The sequence below is a fragment of the Ischnura elegans genome, chromosome 9 (assembly GCF_921293095.1).
Source record: "Ischnura elegans chromosome 9, ioIscEleg1.1, whole genome shotgun sequence".
Lineage (NCBI taxonomy): Eukaryota > Metazoa > Arthropoda > Insecta > Odonata > Coenagrionidae > Ischnura > Ischnura elegans.
Genome location: NC_060254.1, coordinates 30,456,403 through 30,478,257, shown reverse-complemented (window position 1 = coordinate 30,478,257; position 21,855 = coordinate 30,456,403). Strand labels below are relative to the sequence as shown.

The following is a 21,855-nucleotide window of genomic DNA, read 5'->3' as shown; positions in this document are numbered from 1 at the left end:
TGATGCTCTATGAAATCATTTTAATAAGCCTCAAGGAACTCACTCTATTGTTGGCCTTTTTCTCTATTTCTGCAGTAAATAAACCTGATAAGGGCATTTTTTCATGTAGATTTCTTGAAGTCATGGCAATAAACAGTGGAAATCAGTCATAAGTCAGGGCGGGTCGGTATTGTCATTTACTTTCATCCCTCTATAGATTTCAGAGCCAGATATTGCATCAAGTAACTTCCTCTTCTATATGGCTTATGCTGGATGATTTTTTCCCTTGACTTCTTTGGAATACAATAAAAAAATTACCTTCATTTGTTTTTTTTTACTGCAGAGACAAAGGAAAATAAGCTATGTCTGTTGTGGGTTGCCCTCTGTCCATAAAGATGATCTTGGAGAGTACAGTGTTATTTATAAAATCAATGGAAAGAGTGATTAGAAAAATTATATGTAATCTTCCCCATGAATGGTAGAAAGCTTCAGCAAAAATAAAAGTAGTTTCCTTATGCCAGTCCACGGCAAATGCAATTTATGTGTCTAGGTTACAATCATGCATCAAGTTCTGTGAGCAATTTGTAAAAAGGGTGCACTATTATAATTCATTTTCGGGAATACGTCTGCGTGCTTATTATTTAACTCAACGTTTCGTTCCACTTACTGGGAACGTCGTCAGGAGAATTCTCCTGACGACGTTCCCAGTAAGTGGAACGAAATGTTGAGTTAAATAATAAGCACGCAGACGTATTCCCGAAAATGAATTATAATAGTGCATCTAATCGCTGCGAAAACCTTAAAACTAAAATTTATAAAAAGGGTGTTTAAAATTTAATTGGAGGGATGTATTTGACTCTGATGAGAATTTTTCCAACTGATTTTCTGTCGGAACGGTTGATACAAATTGACTGCAGCATTATTGAAATTAGTTGTGATTAAAAATTTCAACTCTCAAGACTGAATAATTACTGCTGGCATCAAGCACCATACACCTCCCCCATCTCCCCACACCCTCACCTTCCCCCAAGCCAAGTTTACAGCTTGGATTGTCCTTAGGGTATATGTATAGTTATTACAATAAAACACACTTTATATATTCCTTGTCAATTTATATTACATTATTTACATACTTGCAGCATAATGTACAATTTTCATCAATGACATTTATTCAACAGCTCGAGTAACTGTACTTATACCTTATTGGTTCTAATTATGTTTTGATTTTGTTGATTTTTATTATGCTCTGAGGTAGATACTAGAATTTTTCTGATTTTCATGTGTTTGTTTTCGATGCATTGTTTAGTTTGAATTATAGCTGAAAAGTGATTTGAATACTTACTGTGCTAATTTTTAATACTTGAGGAACTGAGAAAGTAAGAGAGGTGATCTGATGAATGTTACAAAATGAGATGCTATATTTAGGTGAACTTTTTGTGAATGCCAAATGTTGAGAAAAGTAGCTTTGAATCAAAAACATAGGTGATGCATAAAATAAGATTCTTACTTAAACTAATTTGCACAAATTTTCTAATGGTTATCTTCTTGTCGATTCGTGAAATTTTAGTCAGTCAAACTTCTATTTGACAAAAGTGTCATAATTTGGCTTATTATCCATCTAAATGGAGAGTAATTCTTTCTCTTGCCTTACAGTATATCTTTGTTTTTACGCACCTTGATTATTCTTGATCTTACATAGTACATCGAAGTCCCACTATTACACATAATGTGTTGTATCCTATCAACAACTGACAATCAAACTAGCGAAATGGTGTTACACTGTCCTTATATTGTAGTCTTGATAACAGCGAAAATTCAAGGTGATACTGTAAATATGTAATTTCAATTTTTCTTAGAATAAACTTCTTATGATATGTAAGTTAGATCTTGCTAAGTGCTGTGAAAAAAGAAACCTGAATGATGTTATGATTGAGAAAAATTTCCCTTGGTATTTACTTTGTCATCAACTATGTTTATAAACAATACTTAAATCATGTCATCAAAGTGCTACTCTGAGCATAGAGATTACATTTGAGTATTTGAACATTTTTACTCATTGCATGAGCAATTTGTCTTAAATCTGTGCTAAAACTCACAGATTTTTTTTTCAAAAAGAATACTATAAAAATTCTTAGATACCAAGAGTAAACATCGACATTTTAACTAGGAATGCCACATTAAACATTGAAGCACCGTTCATATGATACCCGGAATGTTCTGAGAAGAAAGCAATAGACTACTATACACATATGCATAATAGAAATACTTTTCAAACCCAAGCTGTATGCACCATATGCTACTCCACTTGGCTAGGAAACCAATTCATACGGTTAGATGCAGAGCTTATGCCTCTTCTTAATGAGTGGGAGAGGGTGAGAAAATTATCAATAAAATCATAAATACAAAAAAAAGTGTCAATATGACAATCTGGGGTCATGGAGCTGTGTTGCTCAATGAATTGGAGTTCTTAAATGATAATGATGAGATGAGAGGTATATCACTGCACTTAATCCATAATATGCACCTCAGTTTATGTAAAATGTTGTTCACATTTCATCCTCTTCAATTCCTTCCCTTCATATCAACATGCACTACGTACATATATAGCAACTTGCACTTCCAATGCACTTTTGTACCTTCATCACAGTTACAAAAATATGGTTCCATGATCGTTATCAGAAACCCATTTGACTATGTATTTTTGCCCATTGAAATTAGGGAACTTATCACATACGCACATTTAAGTGTTTTGAATGCTAGCAGAAGGTCTTCACATGTGGTAAACTCATGAGGCATTTGGTCAGAGTGTGACATCTGGAAGACCTCTTGCTGATTGCAACAGAGGGGTACGGTTTGCTACGTTGCAATAGCCTCTCTCGAACCGCTCAACTGTTGCTACATCTCCCTCTTCCTCCCCATGCGAAGCATTCTCTGTTGTACTGTCATCTACTTCATCATCACCCACCCTATTTTGAGGCAGTAGTTCATCTGTACATGAAACTGGGGGGTCTTGTTCACTCCAGGAGCCTGTTTCAGATGTTTTATCCAAATTGACCTTCCTGTCCTTCCCGTTACCCTCTCCTTTCATGTTTTGGTAGTGAGAATCATCAGAAACACCACAAGCATCACTATCCCTGCTTGCACTCATCCCCTCTTCACTCACTGTCGATGCCGTCGAGAATGTCCGGCTTATTCGCACTGATTTTTGGTGGTCATCAGACCTTTCCTGAACATGGCTACTCTGCTCCTCTTGTACTGGTACTGGCTCTAGTCGAGGTGCCCTCGGAACTTCATATCCACATGTGCTAACACTTTCCACATTGCTGGCAATTCTACTGTCCACTGTTGGGTCCTCTTCATGCAGCAGCTCAAGGTACTTAGGGATACCTGGGGAATCAGTGGGCCCCTCACCATCTTTGAAACCATGCAGGGATAGGGATCCTCCTTCTGGATGAGACACTTGTCGCATGTAGTGGCCATTTTGAACAGCTCCAATAGTGCCTATTAATGTATTGCTCGTCTGTAGCTCTTCGAGTGCTTGCAAACAGTACTTGAAGGTGGGTCGAGACTCAGGGTTGTAACTCCAGCATTGGTTCATTAGTGTGTGCCTGAAGAAATGATAGAAAAATGGTATTGTGGGATTAAAAGGATGGAATGGTTTAAAGCATACTATATCAGGTATCTTAACCAAGTTAGCAATGGGCGATTTTCATAATTAAAGGGAGATATTGATAATCTTCAGACTCACTCATAACCTCAAATTTGGGAAGTGATATAAATCAATGGAAACTTAGTGTATTCTTCTACAAAATTGCACTTTTGAAAGTGCATATCAAAGATGAATGTTGGTGATAATATGTTCCTAATTTTTCCAAACTTGCTCAGCACATGTATATATTACATATACATGTGCTGAGCAAGTTTGGAAAAATTAAGAGAGAAATTATTTGTTGGAAAAAAGGAAAAATTGCCTTTGTGTAGGCATTGTAGAGTACATATATCATTGAAAGGTGGTGCTCTTTTATGAATGTTTGCCCCTCATTCTTGTTGCCATCATTGAATCATTGACTTTGAATTGAATTGGATATCGAGAATATCAATCAAATGTCGGACTTTTCAATTAAGGCATGAATTAATTGATATTTTATTATGGCATATTAATAATTACTACAAACTTTTATATTCAAAAAGTAAGGAATATCTCGATCAAATATCAGTAGAAATTGTGAAACTGGTACCTTGGTACATTCAATGTGGATGGAACTTCTCAACTTTTCCGTAAAGGAGTCCAACCTCTTTTTGTGTCCAAAATCTTGCTTAAATAGGGTCTACATTAATTGGGTGCAATGGAAAAAATGATTCGACAAAGTCTATAGATAAAATTTCAGTAAAATGCTTTGGTAGCCGATAGAGGGACTGTTACACCTGGGCATTTTAATTGTGATGAATTCTCTTAATGCTTGCAAAGCCGCTTTGACATAATTTTGATTTTCCTATGGAATGAAAATAATGCTTTCATACTTACAAAACATCTGGACAATTGGCTGGCCGGGATAGTCGTCCTCCATTGCGAACAAAGTGCAAAACTTCCAAATTATTGCGTGCTGGGTATGGTTGCTGTCCCAAAGTAAGTATCTCCCAAGCCAAAACACCAAATGACCACACATCTGATTGACAAGTAAAAACGCCATCCACAAGCGATTCTGGTGCCATCCACCTGTAGCAATGAAAGATTCATGTATCCAAGGAATAAATACAATTAATAACTGCTATAGATCACTGATTTATGATGAATTTAAGTTTATCTTCTGTAATCACGAAATGCATTCTGCTTAAATTATGTGAATGTATCCTCAACAGGTTTTGAGCCCAGTGAAAGCATTCATCATCTCTAATGTTTTCAGATTGTTTGGGCACTGTTATTGAGGGTGATGACATCTCTCAGATTTTTTCCATGGAAATATTTTAAAGTCTGTTCTATGCCCATTATTAATGATACATCATTAGCCCTTCTAAGCCATTAAGGTGATTGAACCGAGAAATGCTCTTGAAATAGGAAGTTATAAACATTCTTAGTTCCTATGTAAGAGTTCTGTATAACTACATATACAATAGCATTAATTTATTCCAAAAAGGCTTTTTTCTCAGGTAGTCCTTGCAGTAGCACCTTTAGTAATCGTAATATGTACCGTATTCCTCCGAATATAGTCCCCCTCTGAATATAGCCCCCCCCCCCTAATTTTGAGGCTTGAGTTTCGGGAAAAATAAAAAAAAATGGGTTTGAATATTGTCCCCCCCTTAACTTTAACCACGGGCATTTTTGGAAAAAAAGGGGGGACTATATACAGACATATACGGTATGTAGTACGACTTGGATATTGGCTTGACCCTGTTTCCATATGCTTCATTATGGCAGACAAACATTAAGGTATTATTTACCATCTGCTAAAAGCTTTAACTTGAAATTATCAGTGCACCCTTTGATCATGAGGATAAACAGTTGCGCTCTTTCTTTTAAATCACCATAGTGGTATTGGTCCTGACATGAAATGAAAGCAATGGTACCAGACTAAATATTTTCTCAAAATTACCAATTATTCATCACAGTCACTATCTCCTTGGATTACCACTTTTTAACATAATGTGTAAAATGCTGATAGAATTGCATTTCTTTCATTCATATTCATTCCATAATTTTTCATTTACTAATTATGACCAGGAGGAACCTGGTGGCTCTGCAGGTACTTCATTGGACAACTGATTGGAGAATCCTGGGTTAAAATCCCTGGTGAAGCCTTTGGTCACCCTAAGCTAAAATTTTTGTCGTGTAAGGTGGCCCATGAAAAAAAATTGGCCTCATTAGTACATATGTGGTGCCTCATGCCTGTGGCTTAGTCTGGGGTGAGATCTACCTTCACCAATTCAAAACAGCTTTCGGGATAATAAATGCCTGCGTAGTACAAAGGTTTTCTATAATTTTTTATCTACTTTTTAAATTTAATATTGTATGCCATCATTTTTATTTACGTTTAGTTCCACCTTGGAGCCAATTCTAGGTGGTGTAAACATGTGATGCTAATAGTTTGAAACAAATACTTAACATGAATTGAAGCTCCTTTTAGTCGTCCATACTGGGACCAATATTTTGCCCTGGCTCATAATGCTGTTGATATCTTTTTATTAATATAAACTGCTGTTTACATGATCTAAAAGTACATGCAAAACACACTTAGAAATATTATTAATTTGTACACTTACCTCACTGGTAAAAGACCCTCTCCTTCTTTTCTATAGTAGTCACTTTTGTAGATATCTCTTGCTAAACCAAAATCCCCTATTTTGACTAGAAGTCTATGCCTCATGGAACCATTTACGGTTGTTGTATCTGCAGAAAGTGTTGATACTAGGCAATTCCGGGCAGCTAAATCACGATGAACAAAGTGCATTTCTTCCAAATATCGACATCCTCTGGCCACGTCCACACACATGGCCACCAAGTCCAGCAGTGTCAGAGCATTGGGTGTGTACTGAAAGTAAAATGAATTAGCTTTAACCTTCCTTCAGGTACAATATTTGAATTGCTGAGTTAAGGCGCAATGTGCCTGATAGGCACACACAGAAAAAAACAGTATTACCTAATTGAAGAACATATACTGGTATTACCCAAGGTGATAACTTTACGGGAGTCACCTACACCCTATCGGAGTTATCACCGTGGCTAGTCTCATTACACTTAACTTTGTCAAGAGGGAACACCTCTGTGTGTTCGAAGTTCGGGCTTTGCTCTCTGTTTGTGGTGCTATGCATGCAGTTTGGACTGCTCGTGGCATCATATGATCAGCAGTCCATACCACCTTGTCTGGTATAGTCCACAAATTTCCACAGGGAAGAATGATGCATGGGTAGATTAACTGGCTAAAGGACTCTACCGGATATCAGGGGATCTGGGTTTGAATCCCGGTCAAGGCAAATGATTTTGTTCTCTGTGGATTTTTGGTATTACAACAGACTCCTGATCATGTATCTGGCTGCGGTTTATGCGGGTTGCTGATTATCCAAGCATGATTTTCACTCTCGCTCAATTTTTTCCGCGATCTTTATTTAAAAAATTTAAATCGGATGCAAAATCATCTGAATTACTGCATTAATCCTAGGATACATAGGGCTTATTATTTCCGTTAGAATCCCCTTTGTAAAATGGAAGCGATCGCGTAATAGCTGCATTCACAAGAGTACCTTGTTTCTGTTTTCCAAGCTTTACAGTGCACGACTGCACTCCGTGATCACGGATACATGTCCCATAGCAGTTGCAACCCGGGAAATATGAGTGAGATGCGACGCGATGTTACGTGGCACGGTGGCTGACAGTGTAGTTTCTGACGTTGAGCAGTGGTTTTGAAGCATTTGTGCGAACCACTTCTGTATCCGTGATTGCAGAACAACTGATGTGTGGTTTTCGAAACTAGGCCTTACATGGAGCATTGATAATACGAGTGCAACCATGTTATCGCCACTAAAAAGATCGCAAACTGGCAAAGAAAGCTCTCATTGAGTCCGTGAAGCACTCTAAAATATCAGAATAACTGCATAAATAATAATATATTGTTTGTTTTACGTAAATTATGAATATTACAAGACATTTAATTGGAAGTTTGGGCTATCTGTGTTTTCCGATTATTCATGCCGTCCCTCCCCATCATTAGCCCGGATAATCGGGAGTGTGCTGTAACTCTTACCATGACTCAGTGGTACAACTTTAAAGTTTAAAGCACCATTATAAGTGCAGTCTTAACACTTCAATGACATCTTACATGATATGCATATTCCCCTTTACACACTGTCATACGGTCCAGGTTCGATCCAGCAAGGTATGGTTAAATGTGGTCTTTGGGGTATTTAGTACTATTACATGTAATGTATTTTTGCATGTGAATTCTATAGGATCAGTATTCTTTATTTTTGTAAGTCATTTTGATAAGTTATGTTTTGCTTTTTTATGCTAAATAATCCACTATTCATCTGTCGCCATAAATGCGAAATGTGGAAAGACTGCATATAGCGTGTCAAAAGAAACATCTACAATGAGCATCAAGGGTCTATGCCATCTCGTGACACGGAGAAATGAAAACACATTTGCACTGTGCCTGTCAGATCGATTTCGCCCAACAGAAGGTTTAAGGCCCTTATTAGACGAGGTAGCCAGGCGACGTCGCCAGCGACGGTAGCTGGCGACCCACTGGCTACCAAACCTAGTAGCCAGTTATGTAGCCAGTTATGTAGCCAGTTCAGTAGCCAGAATTTTTCCGTTTTCTCTCAGTTTGCTGTGAACTATAGTGGAGTGCGTTGTGTGAGTGGTAACGTTATCATAATTTTGTGTCGGCCAACTTCTGGCACTTTTTCACGAGCTCTTCATGCTTTTTCTTTTGGTCGTCTCTCTGCGGCTCTTCTTTTTTCTTCTTCTCTCCGCGTATCCCTTCCGCTGAATCAGAAGATGTAGGCATTTTCTCAACTGGCGTGGACATACTGTACAACTCACCCACTCACAACAGAACACAACACAACAGTGAGCAGTACCAAGCGAGGTGTACTGACCGAGTAGCCTGGCGACCTCGTGTAATCAGCTCCGTATGCTACAACGCAGCGTCGCCAGTACGGGTAGCCAGTGGCGACCGGAGTGGCGACGGGGCTCGGTAGCCAGTCAGTCGCCAAAGTGTGGCTACGTCGCTGGCTACCCTCGTGTAATAAGGCCCATAAGAATCAATGACCCACGACAAGCTGGGTCGCCAGGTTCGTCGCTGGCGACGTCGCCAGGCTACCCCGTCTAATAAGGGCCTAAGTCTGCTCTTTCTGCCATGCACGTAGCCAAGGATCGAGGGTGGGGGGCACTTCAGCCTCCCCTAAAATTTTTCCCTTGAGGGAGACAACCCATGATACATCTTCTGAGGAGACCGCTTGCCCCCAGGGCTAACACTATTTTTTTTGTATAGTTACCCTTCATAATGTCTACCAATAGCTAACGATGAATTTAACTTTCAGTATTATGCGAACCATATATAGCTGGTCTAATGAAATGTACGGTTTGCCGACATTGCATTTTTTTTTGCATTTTTACTGCATTGATGTCTCAGTGGTAATCTTTCATTGTGATATTATTCACATTTTTTTGCTTGAGAAAAATGTGACTGAATGACGTATTACTTCCTGATGAGATAAAGAACTACACTTTTTTTATACTTACTATCAAAGGCCTAGATGACCTCAAGTAGCTTAGAAGGTCACCACTTTCCATCAGCTCCATTATTATGAAATTAGGATCATTATCAAGGCACACACCGAGGAGTTGTAGAATATGTTCATGGCGGAAGTTACTCATTAGTTGAGCTTCTTTTAAGAATTCCCCTTTCTCCATTGCTGTTGCTCCTTTTCTCAATGTCTGTGTGAGAATAAAATGAAGTTTTTGAGTAAACAAGATGTAAAGTGATACTATGCTTCTTATTTCAAAACTACAGGTTATATTCACCATTGGCTATAATGTTACAATTATGTCTGCTCATGAAAAGATATTTATCATTTCCTATCTGGTTAAGATAGATATGTATTTCTCAGAAGTGAAGTTAAAGGTGATGCTATTCATTTCAATTAAGCATAAAACTCCTTATCCCACGAAATTAAATTTAGTCATGGCATTGGGAAAACTAATTCATTCTTTTATTGCGTTGTATTTCCTTCACGCATAAAGTATTTCCTTCACACATAAATAAGAACAAGCCTAATCAAAGTCAAAATTATCCGCAAAAAAAATTTTTGTGGAAAATTGCAAATCATCTTTCATTATGAATCAATTCCACTCCATATCGCTTGATTCCTCGAATTTTAAAAGTCAAAATTCATACATAATTTCAAGTGAACGGTGAAGTTGCAAGAAAAGGCAGTATTAGAACTGGAAGTCCCCTAATTGACCCTCACCTCACATGCAGTGCACAAAAAGATAATATGGTATAGAGAATGGGAATGTTATTGGAAGGTGGGAGAGTAAACAGAGGATAGGGAATGGGTTCTAGGTGGCGCTCGCACTAGCAGGGATTGGTAATGAGAAAACAACGCAAAGGAAACGTTGGACGCCACCGAAAATAGCACTATGGGGTTTGTGAGCATGATATGCGTCTATGTACTAGCTTTGGTCACAATCCATGCAGTTGTATGAAAATGCCTAGCAGACTGACAAACATTCTCTTTTGTATATGTACATATATTGATTAATGCAAGAGAGTAGTTAAGTATTTAGCTATTCCTTTTTCGTCACCAAAATGGCCAAAACTGCAAAAATCTTTTATTTTCCACTTATTGTGTTGCTGTCTTAAAGAATAAAATACTTACTTTGACTGCAACCCTAGTTTCTCCCAGAGCTTCTCCATTAGCCGGTGTTAATCCTCTAGCCACGCCTTCAAAAACCTCTCCGAATGCTCCACTTCCAAGGAACTTTGTCAGCGTAATTTGGTCTCTGCGTATATGTGGTAAGGAAGCTATCTCCCCATCTTCCAGTATGTCTGCTCCAATGCCGGGAATGATTGGTACTTGATCTTGAAGTGCCAGTATAGTAGGTAGATTAGGTAACTGTGATGGAGAGTACAGTGCATTTCGGGCATGGATGAAGTTGCCATGTCGTGGCAGCTCTCGTAGTGTGGCCAACTCGACATCAGCAGGAATTGGAGGGACGGCACCGCTGATACCTTGATTTTGGGGGTGTGCTGAATGAGCCTGGGAGTGTAAGTGGGCATGGGGATGATGTAGGCTGTTTGGATGGCCATGTATGTGGTGAGGTAGCAACCCTGTGTGGTTCAAAATGTTATTCCCATGAATGCTCTTCTGCTCTTTCTCTCGTCTCCTGCACCCTGAAATGGAACATAGCAAACAAAATTAAGCATTTGGAAATTCCCTGAAGAAGTTCATCATATTACCAGTTAATGAAATATGTACAGGTCTTTCACTGTCAGGTTGTGCAACAGTTAAAATTTTCCACTATTTCAGAATTCATACCTTTTACCTTTCAACAATTGATGCATGAGTTCCATAACTTCTGGCTTTCACCTACCACTGTGTGACCTCATTAATGATCTTAAAGTTATCTATTTGACTACCTATTTGATTTGGCTTCAAGTTTCATTCATGCAGATTTTGCAAATGATAGGATTCGCAAGATAATTCGAATGAAAATGGCTAGGTCAAAATTTACTAAATTTAGCGAATAAAACTAACCAAAATTAGTAATGATAAATCAACAAACAATTTTAATAATAAATTTTTTTATAACATTAATAATAAAAGTTGACAATTTTAAAATCAATTAAATAGTTGACGAAGTTTATAATTTATGATTGATTTCAAGTATTAATTTTTTCAATTGTTAATACAAATTACAATCTGGGCTATAAGGAATCCTCATTTTTTCAAACCTCTCTTTAGTGTGAAGCACTGAGTGAGTGAGTGATTGTCATAAATCGGTAATTGTGTTTACTTACTGCAGATGAAAATGAAGCCGAATACAACTGCAATGCAGCAGCAGCCAACAACAGCCACAGTTCCATACACAAACAATCCTTTCTGGTTGCCTCCGCTGTCTACGGCTGGAACCGCTGAGGCTCCAATTGCTCCACTATTTCCTCTCCCAGCAGCAATTATTCCTGAAGATCCGTCCAGTGGAACAGTGAATTCTGATGATATCGGACTTGGTTCTCCTAAACCATACAGATTTGCTGCTCGCAACCGGAATTCATACTGTGCTCCAGGTATCAAGTTTCTTATGATCCAGTAGTTTTCTGTGGTGTATAGACATAAGCTTTAGAACATTGTGTATTATATTTAAATTCTTCATTAATTCTAGGTTAATTGAATTTTTCGTATTGGATTTGCTCATATACACATTAGAAGGGGGATTTAGTCTAAGATATAATTTCAAAATCACACACCAGGTAGCACAAAGTAAAAGACTTATGCATTACACTTAGGGGCTGAATTTCATAATTCCTTAATATCAAAAGAAACTTAAAGTGAATCAATTTATGACAATTAGTGTATAACTTTGGCAATAATGTTATTTTTTTACTACATTTTTGAATTTGTAAAAAGTCTTACATGATTTTTTAAATGCAAAATGGAAGTTTGATTAGGACTCCAGCTATTTTATTCTGAAACTTGATAGAATGAGCTTGCTCATTAATTTTTCAAATTTTTGATTGTGATGGAGAATGGAAAATAAAAGCTTTTCCTCTCTTAATCCATCAGCCTTGCTTTGTTTGTTTCAGGGAGTGTTTCTTTCCCTAAATGAGTAGCTCTCCCTGAACAAGTAAATGAACTGGATCTCTAATGACATCACCGAATTGAATAAAATGGGCAGCAACTCTAGTTTTTTTTTCAAATTTACGATAGAATGGCTTAATGAGGAGGATTTTTTTTCATTTAAAATAGTCTTTCCTTCCATCAACCAAATTCTTTTAATGTGTTGCGATTTGGGTTCTGAATGAACGGTCTCAGGACCCTTATTCTCCCTATCAAAAATATGCCACAAATTACCACATAATATCAAATGTCTTCCACCCGTACCATTCAAGAATGCTCTGAAGAAGTATTTGCTGGGAAACAACTACTATAGCCTGAAGGATTTCATGTTGGGCTCTGAGTAATCTTTGTCCATCAGCCACAAAAATTGTAACTTTTCCTTTAAACTGTAAAAATTGTAAATATTCCTATTCTTCATTTATTTTACCTATTATAATTTATTTTTGTTATTTTTTTCACGACTTCCAATGTCACCGGTACATGTGATCTCCAGGAACAATAAATTTTTTTATTATCATTATTATTGAAATGGTAATATCATACACCATTAGAGCTGGTAAAAGATAAGGAAGCAAGAAAAAATTTTCTTTTTTTTTTAGGAACAAATTTTACGCAAATGTTCATAACAAGTTTTCCTCACCACTTCCGTTGTGTAGGTTCACCCATTCAGTAGGCAGAGTAGATCTGGAAGAGATTCTGTCCTTCTGAGTGCCCTCTGATGTGAAAGACATTGTCGATGGATTTGTGTCCTTTGGGTTGCTACTTGTTCTGCTTTGGATTTGTCTGCCCTCCAGGATGTAGTAAAGAATTGGCGCTCCATTATCGTGGGCCAACTCCCAGGAGACTTGAAAGAGACCTCGTCGAAATTCTACCACAGGAGGCTTTCCTGGCATGCCTGGTTTATCTCCTTCACGATTTCAAGAAGAGATATCCAAAAGGTATTACAAATCAATCAGTGCATACTGATCCATAATGACAATCACCTACCTAACTTTAAATAACTGGAGTGTGCCCATTTATTTAGTTACATTTGTTAGATGGTCACCTCAAAAGACTGAATCTGGCAAAATAAATATTATATTAAAATATAAACTAAAATACCTAAATATTTAAATAAAAAAATCTCGCTCTTAATTCATAAATGAAAGTAAAGGGCTGGCATTAAATCCAGCTCCAAGGGGTTCAACAAGATTGGAAAATATGTTACCATTTACAAAAGTGGCACAAAATGAAAATTTCTTAGCCAAATTCAGTATCGGATCATGTTCATGAATCATACATTTTATTATTCCTAATTATTTTTTTGATACCCTAGACCAGTTTCAACAATTACAGATAATTTGCAATTGAATATTTACACATTTAAGTATTTATTCATTAAGTATTATTAAATTAATTTTCAAATTGTTAAATACAGGACAGTTCACTTGAAAATGAAGTGAGTAGGCTAAAACCAACCGCAGTTGTCAAATCAATTTATCTGGAACTTAATGAAGCATTATGGTTCAATGCCATCTATTGATCTAGTCCACTATTGTTTTATAACTTCTCTTTTTTATAAGTTCATATTCATATATTTTTCTGTTGACATATACCTAACATAATAAATGGCCTAAAACCGTGTGGGTTTCTACCTCAAAAGTGTCTATAATTTAGAAAATGGATTTCAATGCATATTCTGGATGAAATGAAAAATTTGCAACTATTATCTGTTCATTTTATCTCTGCGGGTGAGCTTTCGTGAGATCCCGGACACTATCGGAGGGCCTCGCTGAAGGGGGACGGGCCTTGCTGAAGGGGAAAGGGTAGTACCGAGAGAGAGAGAGCAGGAGCGACCTTAACGTTGCCAAATGTACATAGCCGCCCTAGTGTCTCACTGAAAAGGTGTGACTCATACGTGGCCACAGATATTTTGGGCCCGGCGGCGAAACAATGCATACAATGTATATCTACTTATTTAGAGGGGATTGAAGATAATCCCATCTCAGAAGCCAGGATATTGTCTGCTAAATGCGAGACCGCTGGTGAAAGGCATACATAGGCGTAACATTCTGATAAACGGGGATTGCAAGGGAATTCGTGAGGATGAGGATGCAGAAAGAATGGAGAAAAGTAGCACGACGGGTATTTTATTAAATAATTTATTTTGTAACTTATTGCTGGAGTGGTATGGCTAATAAAGCAACCTCCTCGTCTTCCCTCCCGTCAGTGTCTTCATTTTCGGAGTCACTTTCGGAGCCTTCAATAAACATGCTCAGATGTTACTGTTTTAAATCAGAGGTATACAAAACTATATAGGTTGTAATACCCAAAAGTAAATACGGAGTTGAGGAAAAGGGTTAGGGTTTGGTAAGAAAGGGATTGGAAAAGTACTGAGGGAATGGGTGGAGGGAGGGAGTCGGTGCTGATGGGAATGCAAAAGGTGAATAAAAATTTTCTGGAAAGGAGATGGAAAAGGATTGAAGTGGAAGAATAAGGAGCAGTAAGTTATAAGTTGGATTTAAATGGAAGAATCGAAGAACACCAAGAGAACGCCCGAGATTTGGCAACACAGCTAGCAGATTCACGAAGTTGACACGACGGAGGACTGAGAGCGACTGAAATTCCAAAGTGCTAGGCCACGCCTACTGTCTGCTGATTGGAAGAGGGAAAGTCACGTGTAGATAAACTTTCCCTCCTCTCACCTCAACTCGGTTAAGCCACACCAGCTCACCCGCAAAGATAAAGTGAACAGATAATAATTTGCTCACATTACATATAATTGCACAATATTTAAGCTTTAAAAATATTTCCTCCTTTTAGCATAGTTAAATATCTATCCTTGCATGGTTTTCTATTTTGATTTTTACTGAGAATTATTTGAAAAATAGCCTTCTGTACTTACCAAGTGTTTCAAAAGTAAATCTTCCATCTGGTGGCCATATGTATGGCTCTCTTGACAGTGGGTACGTAAGTGATAACCGGAAGGTGTATCTTGTTTTGGGTTGCAAACCATTTATAGAATAACTCAAACTTCCATTTTCGTCACCAACATGGTATAGTTGTATACCACTCTTTGATGTAGGATTTACATTCTCCCATTGGTCCATGCCCATTCTTGTGTATTGGATGGTGTGCCTGAGTTACCAATAAAAATTGTATCAATGTAAATACTCATTTTTCAGAGAGGATGGAAATATGTATTCTATTCATCTGGGATGTTATGATAAAAATTAATTATTTGGTTATTCATTAGATCAGCACATTTCAGATGGAGACCAGGCATTCTTTTGAAATCTACCTATTATCTGACAGCTAAGCAATACTTAGTGCCATTTTACCTAAACAAATACTCAATATCTTCGAAGATATTAGGCGTTGAGTAATTCTTGGTATGAAATAAGTCACATGCATCATCAAAAAATATAAAACTGGCACAAGCATTCTCAGTCTGGCGAATGCCAGACTATATAAATATCGTCACGCATGCACTGTGTAAATATCGAACAACCAAAAGCACTCTCCACTTCTGCCTGGCCTGAGGATGCCTCAAGCACAGTAGGTGAAACATTGCCATCAAAATGATGAGGACGGAACCTGGAAGTCTACCCTGCTGCAAACTGTGTCCTACTATGGAAACTCACATAGGTATATGAGCCTGAGGGTCAGCTGTAGGTTGGACTGGCTTCCAGCTAATATTCAGTGTGTTTGAAGTAGCTGTCAGTAGAATTAAATTGCCAGGCTCTGGAAATGTGGCAGCGGATATGGTTTCACTCTCGCTGTACTCTTGGTGATCTTCTGAAAATGCTCTCACCTAAGTAAGGATTTAATGAATATTTTAATAATCACTTTTCTGAGATGAAAAATTCATCATGCATAACATAGGCATGCATTTTCACTAACTTTATTATCAGCATATAGGTATACTCCAATGTCTTGGCTTCATAATCAGGTTATAATGTATGTATGTAATTACGAAAATTGCAATTTTCCACAAATTTTGCAACTCTGAACAGTGAATAACATTTAAAAATCTTTTTTTCACTTTGCAGTTTAATTCCATGCACAATTGAGGGCAGTATGACTATGAATTATTGCCTTGATTTTTTTCAATGCGTATGTTATTAATCACTATTTCTTGGCATAATAGTAAGGGCGAGATTAAGGAAACATGAATTTAGTCTGCAATTTGATTAAATGTGGGCAATATGTATATAAGTGTAAATTAGTTGTAAAATTATATTTTCAAAATACATGGTATTGACTCACCCAAATATTATATTTCTGATCAGGAAGCAAGTTCTGAATTGTGTATGACAGAAAGTTTTTATCACTTCCATCACTGCTCCGTCCAAGGTGAACTGATGGGCTAACAGACTGTGCTCCTGTCTGTCGTGTCCCTCCAGAGGAGGCTTCTGCTTTCCAATGAACCTCATATTTTAATTGGTGGCCATGTGGTTGAACAGGAGCTAGCCAGTGAACCTCTGCAGTGGATGGTCCATTTACGGTCACACTTAATTCTCGTGGTGGAGGAGGTGCTGGAAATAAATTAGGGAGAACTATTTTTAAACGAGGTCATGTTGATTTTGGTTCTGAAGAGGAAGCGTTAGCTTTAGAATGTTAATCATTTCCACAGTATTGTTCACAGGGTGAATTTGGCCATGAAAAGAACTAATGTATGTACAGTGACTTTTGATTATTATCAGAATGACTTTGTGAATATTGCTGCATTAATTCTTGTAAGAGGCACACCTTTTCTTCCTAAAAGCTGAAAACAAAATTTAAGTAGTGCATCCTATTCAAGTTCAAGGAACAGCTTCTCCAATGCCGCTCTTAAATAGCCTTCAAAATCCATGAAATATCTCAAGCTCATTTTTGTCATGTAAAAATACTTAGGGGAGACTAGGGAGGACTGGGACACTTTTTGGAATACAATTTTTTGTGAAAATGTTAGCGGCTTAAATCGGCTAATTTTTTTGCAATCTTTAATTTCATTTACCCTTCTAAATTCTAGAAAAAATTCCTCGAGAAAATAAAATAGGTGAGCACTGTGGAACTTGTCATTTGCTGAACATATGACATTTGTCCCAGTCCTCCCTCATTCTGGAAGGAATGGGATGAATGATGGTGGGAGGAATGGACACTAATGTAATTGTACAAAAATGGCAAGAAAAAAGAAATGATTGATTCAAAATACATAATAGGTATTGTAGTTATTTATGATCATATTTATACGATTTGTGGTAGTAGTGGTAGTAGATGTAAACAAGGATTTCACTTTTACAGTGCCTTTAAACATAATTTGAGATTCAGTTTCAGAACAATATGTTTTTTTTTATATTAAATTAATGTCATCTTGTTGAGGGAAGACAAATTTTCAATTGACTCCTCTTTTTCGAAAGAATTTTTACACCATATCTATATCATTCTCATTAATACAAAGTTTCCGTGTGTAGTACAAAACAGGAAAACCACTCCACATGTAGATTACTTTGAAAAATTACTCTGTCCCTGTCCTCGGAAGCAAGTGCTTTCATTACATATCTTAATAATGCTGATGTTGAGGAATTCTTTACTCTTGGTACCTCTCTCTCACACTTTTGCCATCATCAAAAACCTTCTTCACAGCATCCAGAATGGTACAATTTTGCACTGGTACCATATCTGGATTTTTTCCCTCCACTTATGAGCCACAATTACCTTTAACTAAAAATTATAATGCTATATAAAATTCCTTGCCATTCCTCCCTTTTTTCCTCTACCTCTGTTAGTATGAAAAATATGCACATAAAATATTAGATGTGAGTTAGAAGCTTTGATAGTGGATAATAAAAGTATACGCTAAAATCTGAAACACCTTTTGATAGGATTAAGAAAAAAGACTAACATTTTTTCCTTTAACTTTGACACTTAAAAGAAAGCACCTCATTCTACAGTACAGTGTTAACAGTAATGTTCAAAACTTGATGCATAAATAAATAAAAATATGCCCGTAAATATTACCTCCTGGTGAAGTTTCGAAATATTCTGGGGAGCTGACTTCAGGAAGGGTTCCTTCAAGCTGCTCATAATAATTACTCATGGATACAAAAAAGGCATATCTTGAAAATGGTTCTAGGCCAGTGACATCAATTCTTCTTGAGTAGGTCAGCTGAAATAATATCATATCAAAAAATTAATTTGAAGATGATTGTATACAAAATAATTTTATGCTTTATGACTTTGCAACATAATTAATCACCCAATACTTACCATTGTATTGCATCCAATCAAACTCATGCCGCAAGTATGGTTACGGGAGCTGGAGCTGTTATTTGATTCAATGTCTGACTCTCGTTCATTGATGGATAGTAAGTCGACATCAATTTTCCCATAGTGGATGGTATATTGCACTGATGCAAGACTTACTGATCCACAACCTGGTGACTTTTCAGGAATCGGCAGTTGTAGGGAGAGTGAGTGACTAGTCCGCTCTAGAAGTTCCATTTTTTGTTTTCTCCCTTCATCATCTCTTTTCCTCCATGGAGATAAGCAGTGCGGTGCTGTAACAATAGCCATAAATTAACATCAAGTTAGAACAACCAGTAATATTTTTCCCTCCGTATTTCCCATTACTCATCATGAAGTAAACATAAAATTTTGTAATATGCATAACTAACATCAGTATTGAGTGCAATAGTTTTTTTTAGATATCCCCCATGTGAGAGTATTGAGGATGAATGAATTTATGTATGATGAGGCTCAAGGAGTGACTTGTTTTGAGGCTAGGATTACCACTTAAATGGAGTGACATAGAAGTAACAAAATCTAGTGGTGGATTTTTATTAGCTATCAATTTTTCACTGATAATTCCTTCAAAAGTACTCTAAATTCTCAGTTACCTATAATGCCCAATCATGCATAAAGTGCAGGCCAACCCTTGGCTTGTATAATCTTGCCTTCAAAATTTCAAGTATGTAAAATAAAAACTCATATATTACACGCAGGGCCCCTGCAGAACCTTGAATACTGGAATTCATTTTCTCAAAGCCATTGAAATTCACATTTTTTTATAAGGTAGAGTTAGTGCCAAAATATTTTCTTCATGAAAATATGAGCAATGCTAGCATTGGAAGAAAAAGAGAAAATTTTGATAGGTCTCAGCAATATCATCAATTCATTGATTTTAATACTTGAATGCTTTGAGATATCTTTTATGAAGTACCTACTGAGCATTTCTTATGCATAACCCGCAACAATTAGCTTAGAAAATTTGGCACAAAACCATGTATAACACACACATTATCCTTGGGAATTTAGGATAATTGATGGATCAAGAATTGGAAAAATATGTCTCTTTATTTTCCAAACTAATTTGATTGCCAATAATGAACATTTATTGAAATAGCCCATTACAAATATCCGTGGTTTGTTTGCTAGCACAAGTCTATGATTAATCTATGTGTAGAATCATTTTTACCTGGATATGGCTGTAGGTGTGGACCAAGAGCAATAATTCGCCGGACACCAGAAACATCCATTGCGGTAGCTCTCTGGGTGGAGGGATCAATGAGTTTTTGTTTGGTTTGATTTTCTTCCTTATTATCAAATGGTTCAAAAACTCGTGGTATGGAATAAACTTTTCCTTCGGTGGAGTTTGACCAGTAGACATTTCTTCCATCACTTGTTACAGATGTCGGAGGTAAGCCTGTTCAATAATTGGAAACATTTATGTATTCAGTAATCAATTTGTGCCTCCTAATAGTAGCAATAAAATTAATGAGATTCATCTGGAATGAGTGAGTTAAGGCCATTAGAGTAATTCATCTTCAAATTCAGACTTTGAGATTGATCACATTGCAGGCTACAATACCTCATTGTTCTCTGCTTATTGCATACTTCACATAATTATACATGCATATATATTTGAGGATGAATAAGTACCTTCTAAATTTTTATGTCTGAGTGAATTTTCGTCCATATATTTCTGGGATGAGCTCTTATGAAACTCTTTTAAAACGTCAGTGGATAACCATGTTATGGTAACATCAAATCCATTATCAGGAAAATACAGTGGGATCAAGCAGGAACTGATTTACTGTTTTGAGTAAATTTTATCCAAGAGAAAAATCAATGTACATACCTTTGTTGAGTGTCGCATTTACAACCAACTGGCAGTGACAACCTTCAGTGTCGGCCAAGTAGACATGGCCCATAATTGCATCAACCCAAAGTACATGAGGCCTAATGACAATGATTTCATCCACTCTTTCGCCTTCTTCTTGTTGTTTGCTGCTCACTTCATGAGAATGATCCACTGTCATAGCTAAGCCAACTGATGGATCATTTGGGCAAGAGCATGGGTCCCTTGCATGGTGATCATCTCGTTTATACCTCCTGAATCGGAAGAAGCAGAAGAGTTCAAGTAAATCCAGCTTCCATTTGCGCAGCTATATATCCTGAACTCATGCAAGCATAGCCTTTGTCAGCATCATACCATCACCCCTCTATGACTCAGGTCTTTCACCATTAAATAATTTTTTAAAAATCAAAAGGATGAGTTCTTGCTGCCATCTGATTAATTAGGGCGATGATTTGCTTGCATCTATTTGTGTACATATGTTTGTTGTTTGCTCATTTGAATAGTAGTAGCTGAGGACTGAATTTTCCTATTTTTAGGATCTGTAATGCAATTTTTAGTATAAAGAATTGATATTATTATCCATTAACCCTTAGGCTGCAGGAGTTCACGATTTTAGCTACCAGCCAATGCAGAAGAGATCCCTTGAGAAGGAGGCACCCCCTGCCACGAGGGCTGGTCTGGTAGAGTTAAGCCCCTTAGCGATCCTTATGGTGAGGGAAAGTGCCCAAGTGCAAGATATCCAGGTAGCAAAAATCATTTTTGGGTAAATGCCACAGTCAGCATGCAGAACGTATGAAAATGTTGCCGCGCTCTAATGGTTAAGTAATAATAGTAGGCATGATTTTATTCTTTCAACTCGTATTATCCAGTAAATTACTTAAGAAAGAACTTGATATGTTATGTAGAAAGTTTTTGTAATAACCTATCAATAATCATTATTGGCAATTAAAAATTAAGGTGTTTTGATTTTCATTCAACGATAAATGCAATACGTACACTCATCAAGCACAAAGAACTTTCATGCCCAAAACATCACCCTGAATGTAGAAGACCTAGTGTATTAGGATGCTTGCTGTATCAGTAGACTCATTCATCTTCAGTTAATGGTCATTATATTAATATGAAATATGCATTAATATGAAATTGTGGATTTTGTGGTGATTTCATAAATTGCAGAAGTTTCCTGGCATATGACAATGGGTGGATCCAGGATATTTTTCTAGGGGGAGCGCAAGGGTCTGACAGGCAAACAGTCTTCTCATATTTGAGATTAAAAACAAAATACAGAAATTTCTGAACGAGAAATACTATTCTCTTTATTTAAATATGAAAGTTATTAATTTGAAATTAAATGATTGAGGCTCTGTAATATATATACAAAACAAACGTAATGATAACCATTGTTGCATATCAAAAATCTTGTCTATTTTCAAAGGGCC

At 37.0% G+C, this 21,855-nt stretch overlaps 1 protein-coding gene across 1 annotated transcript in view; it reads right to left on the bottom strand.

Moving 5' to 3' along the window:
* Positions 1-1,076: 1,076 nt before the first annotated feature.
* The window catches only part of LOC124164913 (proto-oncogene tyrosine-protein kinase ROS), a 124,604-nt gene continuing 103,825 nt past the window's right edge, over positions 1,077-21,855 (bottom strand). The window contains exons 23-36 of the mRNA XM_046542143.1: positions 20,417-20,670; positions 19,754-19,981; positions 18,547-18,836; positions 18,298-18,445; positions 16,564-16,832; positions 15,939-16,108; positions 15,200-15,432; positions 12,956-13,222; positions 11,499-11,795; positions 10,357-10,871; positions 9,218-9,412; positions 6,238-6,506; positions 4,505-4,696; positions 1,077-3,587 (exon numbers count right to left, since the gene is read on the bottom strand). Of these exons, the coding sequence (XP_046398099.1) occupies positions 2,780-3,587; positions 4,505-4,696; positions 6,238-6,506; positions 9,218-9,412; positions 10,357-10,871; positions 11,499-11,795; positions 12,956-13,222; positions 15,200-15,432; positions 15,939-16,108; positions 16,564-16,832; positions 18,298-18,445; positions 18,547-18,836; positions 19,754-19,981; positions 20,417-20,670 (4,135 nt within the window). The 3' untranslated portion in view covers positions 1,077-2,779. The remainder of the gene's footprint in view (positions 3,588-4,504; positions 4,697-6,237; positions 6,507-9,217; positions 9,413-10,356; positions 10,872-11,498; positions 11,796-12,955; positions 13,223-15,199; positions 15,433-15,938; positions 16,109-16,563; positions 16,833-18,297; positions 18,446-18,546; positions 18,837-19,753; positions 19,982-20,416; positions 20,671-21,855) is intronic.